We start from the raw sequence: 15,456 nt of genomic DNA on the forward strand, positions 1-15,456 counted from the left end.
TTCCTTAAGAGAGATGAGCTCAAACCAAAAGCTAACATCACATTTCAGGGGAAACGTTAGAGCACTTCCACACTGAAGTCAGTACAAGTCAAAAATGACCCTAATATCACAATTGTTTACCACTATTCAGGAAGCTTTTGCCATCCAATTAGACAAATTTAAAATGTTTTTCTACCAATTGGAAAGATAGAGGAAATGAAATTTTATTAACTTGCAAATGATGTGATTATATGTCTGGAAAAATTCCTTCCCATAAAAAATAAAATAAGATCTGAAAAATGATTAGAACCAGTAGGACAATTTCATAATATTAATCAACATCAATAAAAGAGGCTATAAGTCAATAGCTTTCCTATATACAAAAAAAAACAACAAACTATGAAAATGATGGCAACTGAGCCAACATAAATGATTATTCTAAAACACATTCCTTCTTGCTTTCTGTCACTTTCCCCCTTCTCTGCCTGCATGAATTCTGGTAGAATGCTTGAAATGCCCATCACAGCTCTAAACAAACACAGACCCATCAAACCAGGTGTTTATCTTGCCATGACTCAACCATCCCTGCTGACTGAGGAGCCCATCTCCTGAAACTCCTCATTCCCCAGTCACTTGGGTAAGCCCAATGGGTCCCTCTCCAAAGTTTGGTCTCCCTCCAGATGTTTTTCCCCACTCATCCAGAGGTCTTTACTCCAAATGCAAATTTGATCATGTTGCTCCCCTACTTAAAATGCTTCAGGGGCCTCCTGGGAGCTTAGGACAATCTAAGCTCTTTACTACCAAAGCTCACAGGGTTCATGCAGTGCCCCAGCCCAGACACCTCCCAGTCTCCTGCCCTATCCCATGATCCAGTTGCACTGAGCTGCTGTCTCTTCTTCCAGTACACTGTGATCTCCTTGGCTACAGGTTCTTTGCACATGCTGTTCTTTTCATATGACTCTTCTCTCTTTTTTTATTTTTTAATTTTATTTTTCAATTAGAGTTTACATTCAATATAGTTTCGTATTAATTTCAGATGTACAGCATAGTGGTTAAACAATCATATACTTTACACAGTGATCCCCCTAATATTTCAAGTACCCCCACCTGGTACCATATATGGTTATTACAATGTTATTGACTATATTCCCTATGCTGTACTTTACATCTCCAGGACTACTTTGTGACTACCACTTCTTAATCCCTTCCTCTTCCACCCAGAGCCCTTACCCCTCTCCCCTCTGGCAACCATCAGTCTGTTTTCTGTATCTGTGCCCCATGGCTCATTTTTACCTGGCTGTGCATGCTTGCACTTTCTGATTACTACCCCTCTTGGGAAATGTTAGGTCCATCCCCAGTTCCCCCAGCTCCTCAGACTTCCCTGCTGTACACTCACAGCCCTGGGATTGGCATGTTTAGGTCTGTTCCCTCCAGACTATAAGGCTCACAGGAGCCAGTCTGTGCCATTCACAGCGCCCAGCACAATGCCTGGCACCAAGCAGGCACTCAAGATAGATTTCCTTGATTTTAACTTAAATCACACCTTCCCCAAATTGGCACAGGGTTCATTTCTTTGTGTCACATGTGAGACTATTCTTGGCACCTTGACTCACCATTCCGGCTCCTTTGAGACAATAGCAGCACATATGGACATGCTCACTCTTGTGCACACTCAAAACACTTGGGCAATCTGTCACTCTCAAAAGTTCCCTTCCACCATGACATTCTACCCTTGAGAAGGCCTTGCTTCTACCTGAATGTTATAAACAGGGTATTGGAGGCTGCTACATAAAGCACATTCTAGCCAAACCTGACCTGGGTCTATTAAAAGAGGAGACATGTTTTTAAAAAAAGCGTGAAGATTTTCTCTGAAATGTCTCCCTTAGCATGCACATGCCTATAAGGTCGATAGCAAACAGACTCAATTTTGTTTGAAAGTCTTAAACGAATAAACAAAAATGTCAAAGGTGTACTTACATATGACTTGTTTCTGTAATTTAAAAAAAACCAATCATGCCCTGTGTTTGGGGTGAGAGAGAATTTTTTATTACAAAGGCCTTTCCTTCCCAACATGTGTTAGAATTATGGTCACTATAACGTCTCTACCAGGTCTAAGCCAAAACACAATGCAGGCTCTGGTCTTAACCAGGTGTCAACTCAGTGTCAGCAACCATGGGCCATCCTGACCTTAGTGGGGGGACAATGTCGCCAGTGAGGCCTGATCACTGGAAATGTTGTTCCTGAACCGACTCCAGCCTCTGGGCTTCACTTGACATTCGTGAGAGAGGACAGACAGAGAACAAGGTGGGCAGCACCATGAGGACACATGCAGACAAACCCAGAATGGCGATATGGCTCTTTAAATGCCAGTGTCAGAGTGTACAGAGACAAGGGAAGGCCCTGCCCTGGATGGATGGGAACAGAGAGACATACAACCAAATGCAACACTTCAGCCAACAATGGTCCCCGGATGGGTGGGTGGGGGTTGAGGGAGTTGAGCTGCAAAAGGTGTTTTGTCACAACTGAGGGCATTTGAACATGAACTGGATATTAGTAGATATTCTAAAATTACTATAAATTTACAGAGGCAGATAATACCAGGTGGTTATGTAGGAGAATTTTGCTATTTTTAGAAGTATAGGCCAAAGTAGTTAGGGGTAAAGTGTCAGAATGTCTGCAACTTGTTTCTAGATGGTTCAGGGGGAAAAGTGAGTATGTGCATATACACACACAGATCATATGGGGCAAAATGTTCAAACAAAATCTAGGTGAAGAAAATACTGTTCTGGTAACTTTTCTATAGGTTTGCAAATTTTCCAAGTCTACAGTTGGGTAGAAAACTACAATGTAAAATGTAGTTCCTTTGATAACATATCATAAACAGGTAAAGGACACACAGAAAGGGGCTGTTAGGTGTTTAACTGGTGACTAGCATCCTGATCATTTCAGAACTCAAAACATACCTACTGCCCATGAGCATGACATTCCTTTACAATACTAGTAGTTTTATGATACTTTTTTTCACTTTCCACACAAGGGGAAAGTGTGCCCTCCACCTGGGATGCTCACCACCCCCCACTCAGGAAAGCATCCCCAGATTTCATTAGAGAGTTGAAACCTCCGTTCTTTAATTTGCTTTGGGAAACAGAACAGGTTATTAAAACTCGCCCCCAACTCCATCACCATAACCCACAGAACATCAGTGTGATTATGAGGTTACAGAGGTTGCCTAGTAATCGGAACCTCTGTGCAGGCAGGACAGCGTTCAGTTCCTGCTCACTCATTCACAGCGCAGGGCACACAGTAGTCATTCAACAAACACTTGCTAAGTGAAGGAGATATTATACAGCCCTTTGTGTGCACGTGAAGATAATGTAACAAGAAATGATTGACAAGTAAGAAACATAACAAGATGGTGATTAGAACAACACTGAAAATTAAAAATTGGGAAAAAATACATTAAAAACCCTAAACTACCAAAACTAAAACAGTAGCTACATGGGGGTGGAGATTTCGAAAGTGAGTTTCCATGGAAAAGTCCTGGGCATGTGATCACACACCGAAGAGAGGAGGACTGCAGCGACCTGGGGGCACGGGACAATAAGTAAAGTGGGGGTGGGGGGAGTCAGGAATTGAGGAAAACTTTTCTCACTTGTTTGAATTTACAGATAGAAAAAAAAAAAAATCCACCGCGGTCACTCAAGGCTGCAGGACACCCAGGCTCTAACTCCACCTCTGCTACTATCACACATCCCCCTCCGGGCAGGTTCCTCACTGGCAAATGAGAGGGTGGGTCTAAGGGAGCGACGAGATCGCAACCAAAAGATATTTAACGTACAGTATATTCAACATAGACAATAACGTACTGTAAGTATGTCATGTGCTAAATATCATTACAACGGCAACCATATCACAATATGTAAATGCATCAAAGCAACATGCTATGTACCTTAAATTTATGTAGTATTACATGTCAAGTTTACTCCAATTTTAAAAAATCATATCTAATGATTCTATTCAAAGGACAAAAATCTACTTCTTTCTTTCAATTGCTTGTAATTCCTAAGTTTTCTATAAGTAATTTGTTATTCGTTTTTGGAATAAAGAAAAGATTTACATTTTCTTGAAGCAGTTTTTCAAAAGGGGGTTATAAACAGATCAGAATAACACACCCTGCTCTTGGCCGTGGATCCTGAGTAGCATAGTTGGGAGCCAGTGCTGGTCATGAAACTTCAAAGCTGTGAGAAATCTTCACCATTTTACATTTACGTAATGCTCCCCAGTCCACCAAGGAATTTCACGTAGTCCAGCCCCACCCACTCACTCCAGCGATTAGGAAGCTGCCTCAGAGCAGTGGCCCCTGCAGCGCTGTGCTGAAGCTGGGTCTCCCCGGGAGAGCCGACGGGGCACACACCACAGTGACTCTGTGTTAGTGGGTTGAAGATAGCCATGGCAGGAATATTTGCATCATGGAAATAGACAAACACTACAAATTTGAGCTTTCATCCCCCACACATGCCAATTTAGCCTCTCCCTTCCCTTAATCCTGCCCCTAAACCAAGACTTGACCTCAGGCCTCCCTCCTTCCTATTCAGGGCTCCTTTCACCCTGTTTATGGTTCCTGTTTAGTTTCCTGCCCTTGTAAAACCATAAGGTGGACTGCACAGCCCTCTAGGGCAGGGACCCCACTAGATTAATATCAGGCCCCTGCCTGTCCTGGTCACAAATCTATCCCTGAGCACAGCACAGTGCCTGGCACACAGTGGCCCTTGATCCACACCCAGCCTTGAAGAAGACACTGGCTCCTGCTCAGAGATCGCACACACCCACAACTACAGGTGGTCAAAGGCCACACGCAGCTCAAGTCCCAGCAGTGATCCCCGGGAAAGCCCGAACCCAAGTTCTTACCCTCTTCTCACACCTAAAGAACAAAAGTCTCTAGACTCTCCCCATCCACACCCTAGCAGAACATCCCAGACAAAACTAGCACTTCATAAATGCATCTTGATAATTCTGCCCTTCTGTGGGCCCAATGAGCATGTCAACCATCAGGGTTCACGCGTCCCCATCCCCATCCTCATGCGGCTCTCCAAGTCGGTTTCTTGGCCCTCAGAGTTGAAAAGGTTGATCTAGCTCCAGGCAAAGTGCAATGCCCGGCAGGAATTTCTATCCGATTCCCTGGGAGGGAGACTTACACACATGTTCTCTGACCCGCACAACTCAGCATCAGGACAGATGCTGCCTTTCACCCACCACCATCTGTCCACTGGGCAGAGGCCAGGGGAGCTTCCGCTCCCAGATGAATGTGGACAAGGGACAAAACCCTCAAAGACACTCTTTTCCCACCTGCTGTGCCCCACGAGTTGTGTTTCCTGGTGCCACCTCACAGTGCTGCGCCCTTTTGAGTCCCTCCAGTTTGTGTGCGTTAAAACATTTCCCAGCTACACGCTGAGTGCCAGACCCTGCTAGGCCCTTCTCTAAGCCCTTCTGTGTCCCAGTACATGCATGCATCTTCCCCTCTAGACTGTAAGCTCCGTCCACATCTGACTGTATCCCCAGGGCACCTGACAGAGTGCTGAGCACGTGGTAGGTGCTCAAATAATTACTAAACAGTTTTTTTGAAAAAGTGATCACCACACGATAGTGGTTGTCATAGGAAAGTAGAGGGCATGTGTTCTAACAGCTCCTCTTGGCTCTGTGGTTGGTAGAAGAATGATTTACAGGCTGATAACAAACTAATATGCTGAGTGTTAGCTAGATGCCCAGTGACTATAACTAAGCCTTTCTTACCACACCGAACCTTCACATCAACTTTAAGACCTAAGTCCACTGCTATCTACCTTCACAGATGGTAGATTGAGACTTGGAAACTCCAACAACCACACCAGGATCTCCACCTCCCCTAACATCCTACTTGCAGTTCCCTTGTCACCAGGGCCACCCTGTGAGGAGATTGCCTACAGGCGCTCCCAATGAGACTAGCATACCCATTCTCTGCGCTTCAGTGAGTTATCTTGGCCTAAGCCCAGCCCTACCCCTGGGCAGCCACAGCAGCTGCTCCCCACTCTGCAGAGGGACTCTGAGTTCCCATCTACAAGGAAGTAAGATAAAGGTTCCCATCAGATGAAAACCAGTCAGGTGGTGTCTGCCACACAGTAGGTGCTCACTCATATCTCTGAACTGACACGTGGAGGGGTAAGATAAGGACAAGGGTCCCGAGCCTCCCAGTGAGAAGGACCCTAGCTCGCCGGAAGCCAACCCCACTTTCCCAGAAGCCCTTCCCACAGACCTCATGCCCCTCTGCAGGAACACAGTTTTGCTCCTGTGATTTATGGACATTTTGTCTCTTAACCATGTGACTTTATTGTGAGGAAACTTATTCCCACAGTATTTGTTGAATGAGCAACCATTACTTGCCACTTGTACTTCTGCATGCTGATTCACAAGAACACAGGATTTCTAGCAAAGTAAGCCCCAGGGGAGAGCAGTTTTCTGCTGCCAGCAGTGAGTATGGGTGGATCACATTGCCTCTCTGTGCCTCAGTGTCCTCAGGTGTGCAGCAATGGTGTTATTAGGCAAGCAAATTTCTGATGTTCAAAGAGGAGAATTTTGAGGGGAGAAGTGCTTGCCCTGTTTTGGAAAGCCTCCTATAAGTGAGCTTGTGTTGAAATGGGCAGATTGTGAGGACCCAGCCCTGCTGGATGAATGTAAAAGTTAAGTCTGTTCACTCGTTCACCATTCACTCATATATGCATGTGTTTGGTAGGTCAGTCAGTCAGTCAGTTAACATCCCATCACAGCTCAGCAGCCTTAAACACTTGAGGAAAATGCCCAAAGAAGGGATTCAGCTTTCCAGGCAGGGCTTTCACTCTCAGATTGCACAAATGTGTCTTTCTTCTTTGAAAATAAAAATCATCTCTGGCCTGCTCATTTCTTCCCATGTGTTTTGAGCACCTCCTTTGTGCCAGCTCTGTTAGACTCCATTCTCCTGCAAGGAAGGTCTCGTCTGGGGTGTGAGACCCCCCACCTCTAGCCCAGGCAGGGCCCAGAACACAGTAGGCTCTCAGCCTGTGAGAGTGGCTAGAAAATAGTGATTTTTACATGGCAATGTGAAGGTGTGTACCCAAAGTTGAGATTTGCCCCAGAGTCCTGCACTACGTTAGTGCTCAGGGGTAGGCTGATCTGTGCCACCTTTAGACTGGGTTAGCTCCCCCCTCCTTGGTTGTTCTCTTCCCCAATCTGCTTATCAGCTCTCTTGCATCTCAGCCTTAGGCCAGAGTTGTTTTGCTCACTGATTTTTATTAGCTTTCTGTTCACTGCCCAAAGGGATGTGTGGCGCCTGCTCCACTTCCTGCTGCCTCCAGAAGTTCAGCTATCGACCTTGAGAAGCTGGAAACCCAGCACAAGGGAGAGAGAGCTTCTGTTCTGAGGCTATAGCCTTAACTCTTGGATCCACCAGCCCCTGCGACCTGGGACAAAGCACTTCACCTCTCCACAGTGACTTCTTGGACATTCCATCAGCATTCCCACAGTCTGCTCCTTAGGATATGGTTTCCTTCAAACATCAATAGGCATTTCAGGGAAAAAATGGGGACTCTCGCCAAACTTGTTTGGGCACTGCTGGCTTAAGCTCAGTCTGATGTGGTCTTTCTCACAGGACCCAAAGGAACCTATAAAAGGTCAGTGTGCACAGAGGCATCTCTCAAAAGAAGTGACCTGCTGCTGCACCGATCACACTGGGAATATGCCAGACAGGAGATCTTGAAGCAAGGGGGAGGTGAGAAGGCCAGGCTTTCTCCCTTGACAGACAGAGTCAAAGACACCAGTTTAAGTCTGAGCCCTATAATTACCTGTGACGTTGGGGCAGGTATTTAAAACTTTTTTTTCATCTACAAAACGGAAGTAAACAATGTGTATTCTGCTCAGCTGCTGTGATATTTGGAGCCAATGTATACAAAATCCCCTTAGGAGGTGCCCCAAATTAGCAGATATTATCAGCACTGGCTGTATAGAAGATTAGTGGGGCTCACTGAAGGGCTTTTTCAATGGCGTCTTGGCGGATCCTCTAAGACACTGTCCTAATTAGTGCCTTTGGCCAGTACAAGGATAGACAAAGACTTGGTTTGGTGAAAAACCATAACGAAGCAGAACGTGGGGTTCAGGAGGCTGAGTCTGTGTGTAGGTTCTCCATTCTTTGCTATGAGACCACTGCCCAGCACTTTGCCTGACAAAACCTCAGCTTCTCATCTATAAAACAATATTATTTTCCTCACAGGGACTTCATGTGTCTCAAGTAAGATCATGCACACTCTTTAAATTACTTTAGTAGTAATTTAATACTAAGCTGTCTATGGGGTTATGCCAATGAATGTAATAAGGAGCCTACCCCATGTCCATATTCATTCAACAAATGTTTAGTGAATGACTACTCTATTCCCAGCATGGCTCTGAGGAATCAATGACAAGACACATAGAGCCTGTCTGCCCTCATGGGGCTTACAGTTTTTTAAATAATACACCTAAAATTTTAGGATTGCAAGGAAACTCATCAACCAACCCCTTTCTTTTAAGCCAATGAGGAATCTGAGAAAGTAAAGAGGTACCCAAGGTCACACAGCCAGGTGTTTGCCTACAACGATATTTTAAAGTTCCTAATGAAAATAAAATGCTACACCATTCAAAAAGCCAACATCTGCATCCTTGGCTATTTTGCTTTGTGTCCTAGGCACACCACTGAAGTAAATGAACAATACAGGGAAGATCTGGCTCCATGGAACTCAGTCCAGTGGGGGAGGTAGACACTAAAGCAATAAATACATAGAGGATGAGAAACTGAGGTACCTGATTGCCCTTTCTAAAACACACGTGTGGGCCTACCATCTCCTGATAGAAAAATCTTCCTGGGTTCCTCACTCTGTGTGGCAATAAAAATAAACAAAAATGGAAAGCAGCTGCCTTTATCAGGTGCTTACTATATGCCAGGTGCTTTACTATGATTAACTCAGGACATGCCCCAACAACCCATCACAGGAGATGCTATTATTGTCCCCGTTAACCAATGAAGAACTGAAGTTTTCCACTTAACCAGTGCTCCTAGTACATGCAGCTGCCTCCTCAACCCGCAAAATTCGGGATTCCCTAAGAATTCATTTTTGTCCCTGGTGCACACAGTAGTAGTCAATAAATGCCCACTGAATGAATAATCAATTGATTGGCCAAAGGGCCAGTGTCCTTCAAGGCACTGTCTGCTAATAAGCTCTAGTTTTGGAACTAGAGCTGGTCAGTCTCCTGATAATCACAAATGAGGCAGCTGTGATGTTGTGCACAGAGTCAGAGCCAGACCCCAGAGCCCTGAGAGCAAGGTTGTCTCTGTGAACTTGGACCAAGTTCACACTCTACCATTATTTCAAGCGTGTTCCCCAATATGGACATGGGGTAGGCTCCTTATTACATTCATTGGCATAACCCCATAGACAGCTTAGTATTAAATTACTACTAAAGCAGCCAGGCTGCTTAAAACTGTAATGATGAAGACACAAGAAATGATACAAGGAACCTAGCTCTAGAATTTAGGTCTCTGAAATGTAATGAGGTGGGGCGTGCCCAGGAAGGCCTCTGAAGTTACACTCTGCCTGCTTTTAGAACCAGACCTAAAGTGAAACATTTTAGGGTAGGACAGGGATCAGGGGAGTACATGAAGAACCTCTCCCCCACAGCTCAGTGGGTGGATTTACCTTAATAAAGTAGATTTTCTCCTTGTGACAAATATGCTCAACCTGGAAAACCTCTTTTCCAGAGAAGTGCTTTGGATGTAGTGAGGCTGCTACCCCCTGAACCCCAGAACAGAGGGGCTAGTGTTATGCAAGAGTCCACATTCACATACTGGAGGAGGACAAGAACCCAAAACCACAACTCCCAGTTCCTACACTCTCCTCCAGGAAGGCCTGGATGAGGAACAACAATGGAGTGTGGTCAAGGCAACCACAAACATGATGCGATGGCTGCACATCTGCGTCCACATAGAGAACTCACTACCCAGCAAGTGGAAGTCTGTCAGTCACTTAAAGTGAAAGCCACAACTAGGAGCTGAGGCTCCACAGAGAGACAGAGTTTTTGTTGTTATTCTTTTTGCTGTTGGGATTGGTTTTAAATGAATTCCTGTCCTAATGTCACCTGTGGCCATAATGGGGTTAACATTACAAGTTCCTAACTTATAGGACCATTGTGAGAATTAAATGAGATAAGTAAGCTAAGTGACCCACACAGAGCCTAACACATGGTACATACTCATATTGTTGCTTTTGATGATGGTGGAGTGATGTGATGGTGGTGGTGGTGGTGAGAGTGATGATGGTGGTAGAAGTGAGTGATGGTGATGGTGGTGATGTGTTGATGGTGGCGGTGATGGTAAAGGTGGTACCGATGGTGGTGGTAGAAGTGAGTGGTGATGATGGTGGTGGTTATGGTGGTGATAGTAGAGGTGGTGGTGATGGTGGTGCTGACAGTGGTGGTGCTGACAGTAGTGGAGGTGAAAGTGGTGATGGTGGTGGTAATAGTGGTAGTCATAATGGTAGTGATGGTAGTATTGGTGATGGAGCTGATGGTGACAGTGGTGGTAGTAGTGAGGGTGATGGTGGTAGTGGTGGCAGATAAAACAACCTGAAAGAGAAATCCTACCAAGGGCTCTTCAAAATCCTCTCATGTATCAAAAGAGAAGCTGATACTCCTGTGATGACCTCTCCTGGAAGAACACACTTGAACACTCTCAGAAAAGAAATGAAGTGGCACCTCCCCCTGGGAAAGCCCAAGGCTGCCCAGATGCCCTGGGCCTCAGGAGAGCTCACTGGGTCCCTATGCGGAGAGAGGCTCACTGGGGCCATTGGGAGATGAAACCAGGTAACAGAGACCTGAGAAGATGAACTTCCCCAGAGTAAAGAGAAGGGGGAGAAAATTACAGTCACAGAGAGAGGCCACTGCTCAACAGCAGACTGGTTAAAATGAAAAGCATCAAGAGCAGAGGTGTGGCAGGAGGCAAGCAGGAAAGCTGGTATCCTGTTGACAAGGTGCCCCTTACAGAACAATTTGGCAGTGTCTAAGATCTTAAATACATACGCAGGATGACCCAACAACTTCACTCCTCAGTAACCACCTACGAAAACAGTCTGTCCACGTGTTCAGGAGGCATATACCAGAAGCATATCAAGACAGTGTTATAAAGGCAAAAAACAGAACCTGCCCACCCATACCAGCAGGAAAACAGCTCAATAAACAGGAAGATTCTCATATTACACATTACTGTCTTGAAAACATTTTAAGACATATAATTAAATTATTTTAAAAGGTTACAAAATAGATCAACAACCACAGTATTACTGCCCATATTTAAAGAACAGAAAGAAAGAAAAAAGAAAGGAAGGGAGGACCCTGCCAAGAGGAAGTGTTTGCCTTTGCCTTGTCTGGGAGGGAGGGCCACACACCGATGTGTAGACACTGCACATCGGACCAGGTGTCCACAGTTTGCCAGAACCGATGTCCAAGGTTTTTGGAATCAAGTATTTAATTTTACAATACATCAGTTCTATTTATACCAACTCTTCCTTCCAAATCCTAGAAAAATCCCCTCATACTTAACAAAGGTATCTCAAAGGTGTCTCTCTTCTAGTGTCAGAAATTAGAGATATTAATTGGGACACATGAAATTTGGCTATCTCTAAATTTTTTATAGCCTCCACAGACTTATACAGGCAAAGACAAAGCTTGGCATTGCATTTAATTGTTGCATGTAAGAGAAATTTTAAGCCCTGGCCGGTATGGCTCAGTTGGTTAGAGCATCATCCTGTACACCAAAAAGCTGGGTGTTTGATGCCCGGTCGGGGCACATGCCTAGGTGGTGGGTTCCATCCCAGGTTGGGGTGCATATGAGGGGCCACCAATCAATGTTTCTCTCTCACATTAATGTCTTTCTCTCTCTCTCTTCCACCCTAAAATCAAAAAATCTATTTTCAAAACTTTTAATTCAATTTTTAAAGATATTTTTACCTTTCCTTGTGTTCTTCCATTCCTCTGAAGACACACTCATTCATTACTGGGGACTTGTCCACAGACACAGCTGGGCAGGCCCAGGTTTTCTTTCTAAAAAAGAATAACAAACAACATTTATACCTGGGTGCATTTATGTTATAAACACACAATGATTTGCATTAAATACATAAAGGGGAGTAGGTGAAAGGCTATTCAGTGTCCATCAAAATCCATTCTCCCCTTCCCCCACAGTTATTCAAGTTTTAACAGGGACTGCATTTCCCAGGCATCACTGCAACTAGGCACAGCCAGGAATTGAATTCCCAAAGAGATGTGAGAGGAGATGATATGTGCCAGTTCCCTTTCCAGGTCTTAAGAAATGGGCATACCTCACCCTACGGCTCCCACTGGCTGGAACTCAGCTCTGACCATGCAGATGATGACAATGCTCTTGGAAATAACAGAGCAACAAGATAGATGGCCCCTGGGTCTGTGACTGTGTGGAGCATGGCCACCTTCTCACCTTGTTCTTTCAGCCACTGTTGCATTGGGTCCTGTTTTCATGGCTTCTTAACTCTCACCCCAGTGGCACAATGATTAAGTATTTTCACTGAAACCCCTCTGAGATGGATTTGGTTATTTGGTGCTTGGGGCATGCTGTGTCTATGGAGACAGGTGAAGCCAAACTATTTTTTGTTACAATTTTGGTAAAACCATGTGCATTTTCAAGTAGGTTATGCAAAGGAGTTGATAAGTGTGTATTATCTTCTAGTGTGAAGACTCTCAAGTGCCTGTAGGGCACACAGGACAGGATTAAAAATGCTGGGATCCACAAGTATGACTGCTGAGCCTCATTTCACAAAGTGACCACTTGGAATGGTAAAACGCCCTTCAAATGTAGATGGCACCCACGTACATGTAAGGATTCAGTCTATGTGCTAGGAATGACAAAGACTAAAAGAAAGACTTGGGGACAGAGACAGAGCTAGAGAGAGATCCTGCCAATGGGTTGAGGATTCCACCCACTATTCCACTCCCTGAGCATTTGCCCCAGGGGAGTCTGAGATATCTGAGGTTCTCTCTTCCATCTCAGCACAAATCACCTATTTCATTTGGTATCACCCAAACAGTTGTCAGTTTGAACGCTAAAAGAACAGGTTTTGCAGACCATATTGTGGGATGGTGTGTCGGTCTCCAACCTGGTGCGTCTTCAGTGAAAGGGAGTTCAGGGGAATTTTGACACCATGATCTTCATGCCCCGCTCCACTTCATCGGCTGTGTTGACTGCTGAGCCTCACAGGCCAGCTTGGCCAAATCTCTGCCATATGCTTCATTGGGGGTCTGGCCTTCTCCCAGATGAAAACACCATTTGGATTAACTCTCAGATCCAGGTGAGCAGGACCAGATACCTGGGACCCCAACACAAGGTGTTGGACAATCTGTACTGGGGAGAATCCCCAGCCACAACTTTCAACACTACTCCTTTAACTCGCAAAGAGCACTCCATGTGGTATTTTTAGCATTTGGATCCCAGTCTGGTACCACTGACCTGGCTTCCATCAGACCTTAACTTCATCAGCTGAGGTATGCGCATTACAGAGGGCTCAGAACAAGGCAAAAGGGAAGATGTGGATCCGGGAAGGAAGAGAGATGGAAGAGTAGTGGGACTTGAGCTCAGTCCCAGAGGTGCCATTGCATCCCCACTATGAAGGGAGAGGGGAGAAAGCAAGAAACTCGCCCCCAAGTTGCTTCTGCAGCTGTGAACACCTCAGCCTGCCTCACCAAGCCTGGAAGCCACATTTGCACAGCATACCAAGCTCTTCTACAACCCAGGAACTGCCACAGAGGTATTCCACAACTATGTCCCAAAATGGTATCAACAGCGGGCCTCTCCGCATAGTCACATTTCCCAAGCAGCAGTCAGATGTCAGAGCCTGCTCTCTACTGGCTCACCAGCTCCTTGTGGGTCAAGGGATTCAGATTTTCCTTCTAGGTATTAGACAAGGTACCCTGTGGGCAGCCATCAATAAACCATTGCCCTTTGTCCCATGGCTAGAGGCAGGCATTGGGGTACCTGGCTCTGTACCCCAACACTGAGGGATGCCCAAGGGCCCATGGCTTAACTCATTCAATTCTCACATCAGCCCTAGGAGGCAGCAGCAGATAGCGCCTCACTTAAGGAATCAGGAAACTGGGCACAAAGAGGTTAAGATTTCTTCAAAGGTCAAACAGACAGCAAATGGTAAAGCTAAGACTTGAATCAGGCATTTGTTCTCGGGATCTGTGTTCCTAACAATAGTATTATAATGTGCATGGTAAAGCTCAGTACAGCTGAATGAATGAATGAATGAATGAGCAAACGAATGAACAAATAATTTCTAAATCAGTTTCAGAACTGTGGGGACACAGTGTCTTTATAAAGCCCAGAAAGGTAGACCATGAGCCTGACCTTACGCACCCTGGATGCCAACCAAGTGGCCAATATTCCCAGATCCCTCTCCAGGCAGCCACTTAGCCCCCTGAACACCCTGAATCCAAAATTGCCAAGTTCTGTAAAAGGAATCTATGTGCTTAATACCTTTGTTGGTAACAACCATAGCCACCGCTGACTCAGCACCTCCTAGTTGTGGGCAGTAAGCCCAGGCTCTCACCCAGAGGCTCCACTCACCCACCCAGTCCCCCAGGGAAGGTGGGATCACACCCATTTGGTAGATGGCAAAACCAGAGCCGCAGGCAGCTGAGATTAGTTTAAGGTCACACCACTTGGTAAGGCAGTTTTCAAACTCTGAGGAGCTGGCTAAATGTCACAGGTTTTTTTCTCACGTCACAATACCCACCACTCACCTTGGTTAATCAGAAAGTTCCAGAAATAAATGCTGTTCTAATTCTTCAGCCAGAAAGTTCTGTATTAATCTAAATGTGCATCAGTATTTCCCAGCTAGGAACTCTGGCACTACCTCTTCCTCATTCCCCTCCTCGGCTGGCTAGAACAGCACTGGCCAGCATTGCTAAGCATCAACCTCCTGCAAAGTATCCATTGGACATAAAGTTCTGCTAATTCTTCACTGAAATACAGTTCTTTTCAGGAAGCACCAAGTGGTGGTGAAGATGTGAAGCAACCAGAACTCTCACATCCTGCTGCTGGTGGGAGCATAAATAGGTTCAACCACCTAGAAGATCGTGGCTATAACTACTCAACCTTCATTTACTGCTAGGTACACAGATGCATCAAGAGGCACTTTCTAGAACGTTCTCATTAGTGCTACACAGCCCTGTGTTAGCTTCCTACTGCCATAAAAACAAATTACCACAAACTCAGTGGCCTAAAACAGCACAACTTTATCGTTTTATAGGTCTGGAGTTCAGAAATGGTTCTAAAATGAGACAGCCAGGCTGCATTCCTTTCAGAGGCTCTAGGGGAGAATCCATTCCTGTCCCTTTTCCAGTATCTAAAGC

General features: G+C 45.3%; 1 protein-coding gene across 1 annotated transcript in view; it reads right to left on the reverse strand.

Moving 5' to 3' along the window:
- Nucleotides 1-15,456, reverse strand: part of ARHGEF3 (Rho guanine nucleotide exchange factor 3) — a 320,037-nt gene that overhangs the window by 271,570 nt on the left and 33,011 nt on the right. Inside the window, exon 2 of the mRNA XM_036030937.1 lies at nt 12,019-12,111. Within this exon, the coding sequence (XP_035886830.1) occupies nt 12,019-12,062 (44 nt within the window). The 5' untranslated portion in view covers nt 12,063-12,111. The remainder of the gene's footprint in view (nt 1-12,018; nt 12,112-15,456) is intronic.

The sequence above is a fragment of the Phyllostomus discolor genome, chromosome 7, assembly GCF_004126475.2.
Source record: "Phyllostomus discolor isolate MPI-MPIP mPhyDis1 chromosome 7, mPhyDis1.pri.v3, whole genome shotgun sequence".
NCBI lineage: Eukaryota > Metazoa > Chordata > Mammalia > Chiroptera > Phyllostomidae > Phyllostomus > Phyllostomus discolor.